This window comes from Dreissena polymorpha, chromosome 4 (assembly GCF_020536995.1).
Source record: "Dreissena polymorpha isolate Duluth1 chromosome 4, UMN_Dpol_1.0, whole genome shotgun sequence".
Taxonomy (NCBI): domain Eukaryota; kingdom Metazoa; phylum Mollusca; class Bivalvia; order Myida; family Dreissenidae; genus Dreissena; species Dreissena polymorpha.
The window spans coordinates 78,992,908-79,001,405 of NC_068358.1; the positions used below are offsets into that span (position 1 = coordinate 78,992,908).

General features: G+C 34.9%; 1 protein-coding gene across 1 annotated transcript in view; it reads left to right on the top strand.

Annotated features, from left to right (window-relative positions):
• Positions 1 to 8,498, top strand: part of LOC127878531 (uncharacterized) — an 88,621-nt gene that overhangs the window by 40,270 nt on the left and 39,853 nt on the right. The window contains exons 8-9 of the mRNA XM_052425063.1: positions 6,716 to 6,837; positions 8,207 to 8,340. Of these exons, the coding sequence (XP_052281023.1) occupies positions 6,716 to 6,837; positions 8,207 to 8,340 (256 nt within the window). The remainder of the gene's footprint in view (positions 1 to 6,715; positions 6,838 to 8,206; positions 8,341 to 8,498) is intronic.

The window sequence follows — 8,498 nt, forward strand, 5'->3', positions numbered from 1 at the left end:
CGAAAAAAATCTGTCCACCATTGATCATATTTTTGTATTGAACACAATAGCTGAAATTGTGTGGACGTTGAAATAAGAAATGAGTTGTTTGATTTATATCAAAAAAAGTTTTTGTCTCTGTATGGAGAGTGGGTCTCTGTGGTAAGTTTATGCAACATACTATAAATGGAAACTTTCTAAATATCATACAAAATATGTATGACTGCATACAATCATGTATTTTTGTAAACAATCAGTATGCTTACTTCCACTGCGGAAGACGCATGCGCCAGGGTGAAAATCATTCATCGATTATCTCTCTTCATGCACTTCTTAAACATTACATGGTAGAGCAGTTTAATGCAAGTGATAACATCCCAGATGAACATCTCGATATTTATTTCAAAATCAGAGGAATACATGTATCTCTTATCGGTATGACGTGCGTTTGAAGATGATTGCACTTTGTGAAGATACACTACGTCTAGCGCGATTTCTGCCATCCACCACCCATCACCGTGATTCAGCCTAGAGTGGACAATTACCATCTCACCGCGATACACCGTTAAACACGGTGATTTCGCCGTGGCGAATTGCGGTGTCAGTCTCGGCGTTATCGGGAAATTGATCTCACGGTGGACCACCGCGATCACGGTCTAGGTGGTTCGCGGTGAAATACATGTGCAGCAACAACATTATACAAATGAACGGTCTGCAATATCGAAATGTACATGTTCATTCACATTACAGATCGTATAATGTTGTTGTTTTTTAACTTTGTATGTACATGTATTACATGCACTTCATAATAAAATCACCGAATGTTCAACTCTTTTCTCTTGTGTTTGCCCTCTTTACAGAATCATTGACATGTCTTACATCGAGCGTGAGTATAGTTTGCGTTTCATGCTTCAGGATTTGTTTCAATTGTTTCTGCATGAAGTTGCCCTTGTTGTTCCTAATTAAAGATTTGTTTTTTGTTAACCTTTCGAGAACCCTTAATCGTTTGTGTACATATATAGCTCGCCAACAATTACATACAAACATGTTATATGTACATATAATTTGATATCAGGCTATTTTTGTGATTTCCTGTTTCTTTTGTTACATGTATTGGATCGAATAAATGTACATGTACAAATACGAGACATCCGCAGTAAGTACTAAATTCCGCGATATTTTAATATCATAGTCATGCGAAAAGATCAGTTGTCATGTTGGTGAGTGACTATTTGTATACCTGTGCTTTGTTCAATAACAAGTTCATTTTGAAACATACACTGTATGTAAAATAAAGTAAAAAAGGAAAGCGTTATATTATGGTAAATATTGATTTACTTATTGTGTCACAATTATGTTGTGCATTGTGCAAATACAATGTATATCAAATTTATAAACTATCGATAAGAAGTGTTGTTAAGAAATCGCGGTGAATTTAACTAGTCATAATTTCGCATTTAGCTTTTTGAAAATTGTTTTACTCTTTTATTTCAGATACGACCAAGAATATGGTTTTCGTAAAAAAATTAACATAGTAACAACGCTGACCAGTTTTTTATTGTTAATATTATAAACATGCATTTAAATACTGATTATGTTATAAATATGATTTTGTTATACATGTATATGTTTGTCTATTTATTGTACATGTGCCGTATAACAATACGAATAAAACGCTTGTTTTCTTACGAAATAATGATAGAGAATGTGATGTCTACATCTATTTACTATATCGAATAAAATGGAGAATTTGATGTCTACATGAATTTACTATATCGAATAAAATGGAGAATTTGTTGTTTACATCCATTTACACATAACAGAACAGATGTTATTTGAACGTATCTTCTCACTTCTGTCGGTATTTTCTATTACAATCAAAACAAATATTTACACTCTCATCTACTCGATAAAACGGCGATATATTTTTATATAATTAGGTTAATTGGTAAATATAGAAACTCTAATTTGAAATTCAGAGAAACTAATTACCAAATACCAGATATTTTATAATAAATAAAGTAATTATCAACTCTACATGGGTGTCGACTGACTTAAAATATCACTGAATTGATAACTTACTTATTGAGTATTGCGTTTATATCGCTTCTAATTTAATTATAAGTAAAGCTATTTTTTAAATTACTAGATATTTATTAAAGCACCGCACCAACACTGCAAAGTTTCCTATTTTTATAAATGGTACAGCCCAGTAAAATCGGGCTGTCCATATTATGGCCGTTTTCGACCTTTTAAAGTAGAGTTTTATGTTAAGTAGTGTGCTCGGGCAATGGTTTGTTAACCGAAGTCCCGAGGGTAAACAACTACATTAGTTAGTTACTTACTGCCGATGTTTCGAATTTATATTCGAATCAATACATGTAACAATATAAACAGGAGGAAGCCACTTAAATAGTCAGAATCAAATTACACGTAACATGTTGATATGTAATTATTGGCAAGCTATACGTACACAAACGAGAAAGCATTTCCGAAATATTAACAAGAACAAACAATTCTTTAAATAAACAACAAGTAAATCTTCACGCAGAAACTGTAGAAACAAAACATAAAGTACATCACGCTCGATGTACGACATGTCAAATGTTTCTGGAACGATGGTAAACAATAGAAAATAAGGACGATTGATAACAATCAAGAAACAATGTATACAGATGTACATACACATGTAACAAAACATTCTAGAACTTAGCAAAAATTATACAGTCTGAATTATCGAAATATACATGTTCATCCACATTTACCTGTATTTCACCGCGAACCACCGAGGCCGCGGTGGTCCACCGTGAGATCGATTTCCCGATAACGCACGCGGTGTTCAGCCACTGTCGACGCGATCTATCATGATGGAAACACTTTCAGATCGCGGTGATTTTCCATGCTCACGAAAATTGTCCACGGTGGAGTGTCGTGGATGGCAGAAATCGCGCTAGACGTAGTGTACGACATACATTATGATAAAACTATAGTCATGGTATTTGGTAATCGATAATGTTCAACTATGATGTATATTAAAACCTTGAATAGGCTCTATGTCACGCTTTCAAAGTTCTTGACGAATATCATTGTCTTTTAAATGTACTGTAATTAACAACTTAGTAAGTGTATACACCAAAAAATTTGTTTTAACCGTAAATGACGTCTTGATTATCTAACATAATAAACACACACTATTGTCACTAGGCATTTTTAATGCAGTTTCTGAACAGAATACATTAGCCATCCGACACACAACAAGTTAGTGCCTTTTTTTGTCAATATTTATGTTTGCAGTACGATCGCACTTGATACAACCTTATATATTAATGTGCTTGTGTATGTAAGTATGCGTATAAAGATACACACACATCAAAATAAATTGGGTATACCCGCAGCTTGCCCGGTATCTGTTTTTGTATTATTCAACCTCAGATCACAGTTGGTAATGTGCTGAGAGTAATAATCGACTGTTCAACTTGGAAAGGTTTATGACATCAAAACAGTTCATGAGCTGTAAAAAAACACTTACCTAACACATATGCCTCAAGCAGACATCACATGCGTGTCTTTGTTCCCTTATGTTTTTCGGCGTAGCTGTATTAAGCCAGCTTTTCACCTTACCTGACCTTTGTAAGTGTCCAATAAAATTCAAATAAAATTTCCCGCGGCTAGGTACGAATGAATACACTTCATTTATTCCATGGCTAATTTGAGTATACCACCAGAACATTGGAAACATATCAACATCTTTGTAACACTGTTTTACTACATGAAACAATTTTATCTCTAATTCAAAGGCTTAATAGATAGAACAGTTTCACACTCAATTCTCGACATCAATACAGTTTGTGCGTGCACCTTTTATTTTCAGAGTTTATACTTAAAGGCTATGTTCTCATATTTAGAACTTACTTCCATATTCCTGTCAACATGTAAAAGTATTAAGAGCAGTGGAAGCAAAGCCTCACTTTAATGCATTGCAATTCAACCCGCGAGGTATCGGGTCAATTCGCGGACAGTGTGTGAATGTCAGAGTTTATATACAGGTCATCACCGGAGTTCGCGGCCGTAAAATAATCGTTATAATAAAGACGCTATCCGTGAACTAGGTGACCTGGAGTTTTCATTAGACCAGAAATATGTTAAATGGAGATATTCAGCAATATATTATGGTATGTCAATAATAGATTCTTAAAGCCACACACTTTATTTGGCATAGTAAATTTAAGTATAAATAAGAATCATATTTTATCTTTACCAATTAGAATATATCTGGTGGTTACAAGGTAGAAATCCGTCTATTTTGCGCTTTAAAACTTAAAAATAATCGCGTTTGTCGAAATGGACGTATACGTCTAGAAATCCTACTTTCAGTTTTAAAAGCGGTTCCGTTTTGAAAAATAATAAATTACTGGCTAACTAGGCTATAGACTAAATTTTATCTATTCCAATTAGAATAAATCTGGTGGTTACAAGGTTGAAATCCGTCTTTTGTACGCTTTAAAACTTAAAAATAATCGCGTTTGTCGAAATAAAGGTTTACGTATAGAAACCCTACCTTCGGTTTTAAAAGCGTACCTACCGTTTGAAAAATAATAAATTACTGGCTAACTAGGCTATAGATTTAATAACAATTTTGCACACTTTCAAATAGCATATTTATGTATTGATTAACATGTATTTCATTTCAAGGTGTGTGGCTTTAATGTGTTTTCAGCAATACAATGATAAATATTATTTTTGATTAATTTAACAATAATAATTCCACCATATTGACTAATGTATTAAGCATGAGCGCGATGATTCTCGATACTGTTAATAATCGAATCAAATAGCAATGCCCGACATACCACTAAAACAGGTTTGTTCGAAGAATGCGACTATAAATACAGATACTTTGCGTGTGGCCGGTTGACTCATATGTTTTAATTTCACTTCCATTCTTCTCTTGGTTTTCTGTTTAGTATCTTTAGGGTTATGACCAGCAATATATAATAATATAAAACTCCGCGTAACATCCCGTACTGCGTGTGCGTAGCTAAGAACTGCACAGAAAAAGACATTCGCTATCCTTGATCATTGAACTATTAACGCCGTATAGATATTTCTTGTTTATATATATTTTGGACAGCATACACAAGCTACGGAACCATACCCATGCTCTGGTAGGATATAATAGTTTTAAAAAAATCATGTCCGCACGGCAATAGTGTGTAAAGTCAGTGTTTTAAACATGAGAAAAATGAAAACAACATCATACATTGTGTAATTGGTACTGACCCTTTGACTTTTAATACATAAACCTACTGTATCTTAAATAGTTACGACTGCATTCACCAGAACATTTTATTACCTGCGTCTCGGTCATCATAGCTATAAAACTTCATACGCACATACAGCACAGGGTGCTTTGTATTATGTTATAAAATAGACCAGAAACATGATAACAATGCCACAAAACCAGGATTGTGTCATGCTACGAACTACATTACTAACGTTTTAAGTCTGCAATTACAAACACAAACCAATTGACAATACGAACTTAAGTTTTTAAGTGGGAATTATGATAAAGAACATATCCAAAACGTAGAATTAAAAAGTAAATGTTTTCTTTGAAGTATACACTATATATGTATATGTTATTATAAATATCGACCGTGTCTGCATGATCAATGGTGTTTTTATGTTGTTTTGTTGTTTTCAAAATATTTTCACCAAATTTTCATCTCTGGGGAAAGATAGTTATGTCATGTTACTATGTGAGATCATGTCTGCTTTATTGAACGAAACGTTTGACATTATTTTTTCCAAAAATATGTACGCCTTATGTATATACTATTGAAGGGACATTTTCACAAATTGAGGCATGTATATACGTGTATCATTAAATGGTTTATATTGATAAATGTAAAAAGGTGCTTAATAGCTCCGGCACAAATAAAGAATACAATGAAAGCACAAGAAAAATGTTATCCTAATCTGTGCTCAAACCACTGACCCTTGCAGTAGAAGCCGACACTTTAACCATCGGCCATACGTTGCTCATGCAATTATCAGTGTATTTAATACATTATAGGTCTATGAGGCAATCCTCTAATGTCCCTTTAATGTCGATCAGTATGTTTGACACTCATAACAATTTCAGTGGACCGTCCCCCAATATACCTGAGTTCTGGATAGGGTGTTTTTGGTTTGACTTCGGAAACGGATATCAGGCATACTGGACCAAGATACACAAAAGTATCCCCTTACGTGGGCGAATTGGGATTCGAACGAGCCAAGCAGTATAGGCCAAAGAACTTGCACACGCGTCAACCAGTTTAAGTTCCGGACCAGCACTTGTTTCAAAGTCGTACGGAATATTATGCGAAAAGCATGGTAATTGTACATATCGTTCAGCATGTCTTAAATGTTCATGAGAGATAGGTAAAACATATGGTGGCATTATAGTACCATTCGAATTATGATTTTCAATCAATGTTACTGTTTCCACATGTTCCACATAGACCCATGATACAGATTGTTTTATTATATTGAATGATAGTTAATTTGATTTTAGAAACATTTGGTAGGCACACAACTTCTTAGCCATTTCCGACGATAAACCAGGTAACCAAATTTTATTTCAAATTTATTTCAACAAAATGATTGGTGTTGTATATGCATATAGTCATACTTCTTAGGGAATGGGAACAATAACGAAACAGGTTACAAAATATCGCTTATGTTCCTTCAGACACTGTCCAAACTTGACGAACGGATCTTTGTTCACTGTCAGTTTGTCGAATGGACAGGAATTGGGTTCTATGCGAGTACACCTGTCTACCGGGATTACCATACTAATGGCGAATTGCCGAGGTAAGTCACTTTCGAAAACAACAAGTCTTCTGGAAGGAGAAAATTTTAACACGTTTAGAAATAATCTTAAACCTGTTTCATTTGTTTTAACAAATAATCTGACAAACAGTAAGGAAAGACATGCATTTATAGTCAAGTTAGAATACTATAGCCCGTTACATTCGGCGCAGTATGCAGCCACTGTACATTAGCTAGTTCCCTCTCATTCAACAATATACCCATTTTATACTCCTGGATGCAGAGGCGCAAGCGTAGGATTAATTGTTATGCTCATTAAATTCCGTGGTTTGAGCGGGATTTGACCCAGGAACCTTCCAATTACTAGATTAGCATCCTGCCACTACACTACGGTTCCAACAATTGAACATAAATACATTATGTCTATTGTTATGGCGAACATGAGCAACAAAAACAAATTATATAAAACATTTCATTTCAAAGCGCGGAACAAGCTTTAAAATGTCAAAATGCACTTGACTATATTTAACAGTAACAGTCTACGTGTGATAATGACGACAACGTTTGACGCGTTCATTACATAAAACATGAACACACTACAGTATTCATATGATTAATACCACAGGCTATGCTTATAATTTAATTGACAACCGATTAGGAGCGATTTGTTCATTAAAGATTAAGAGCAAGACATCATCCAAATGGGTTCTTTGTGGACCCATTATAGTTGGCATTAACCGTTAGGGTTAGATTTGACATACACCATAGATTTGATCATTTGTATGCTTGTTATTGTGTTGTCATACAGATAGAACTGTCGAAAAGACGTTCTTTTCTGACAATGTCAAGTAGTTTTTTTGTGTCTAGCATAAAAACAAACAAAACAAAGAAGGGGAATGTTGAGAGAATGTTTTGGCGTTTGCAATAACAATGAATTGTATGATTTCGTTGAAAAAGACTAAAGCAAATCATGAACACGACATGACAAACCAACACTTCCTAAAAGTAAAATGTCAATATTGTTGTTATGTAAATAGTGTAGCATGCTATGACATTATAGATAGTTAAGCTTGCGTTTACTTTTCACGTTTGGTTTATATTTATTCCATTGTGTGTTCACAAGATAAGTTACAAACATCTTAAGTTTATAGGATGGGACGTTTGCTTAGCTAGTAGGGTTCCTTTTTCACTTTGGAACAGATCTTGTCAGATGAATGGAAGTGTCTTGAGCGGTCTGGAATGGAAGTCGAATGCGCATTAGGTGAGGATGATTCTAACCACAAACTACACACATTGCTGTTAGAAGTATAAATTTCTTCATAAATAATAAAATATGTATAAAGCAATCATGATGACAAATATAACGCTAACTAGGTATCGATTATACCTGTAGCTACCGCCTTAAATTCAGGTGTAGATGAACCCATTAGCACTGCGGCTGTCCCTGGAGCTAGCAGAGCCCGCCCACTCTTCCTGATGCCGTGTCTGTGTTACCCGAACAAGACGTTTGCAGGTATGACAGAAGAGGCAATCATCGCTCTGCTTGTAAGGGGACAGCCATCCGAACACAATGAAACTTGCCGCTTATTCAAGAAGAAATGTCGCGAAGACGCGAGGTTTTCAAAGGTCATCGGTCTTGTGAGCTCGTCTGTGATGATCAGCATGTGGGCTGTGGTCGTGCTGTCGGACTGTTGCAAACTCAG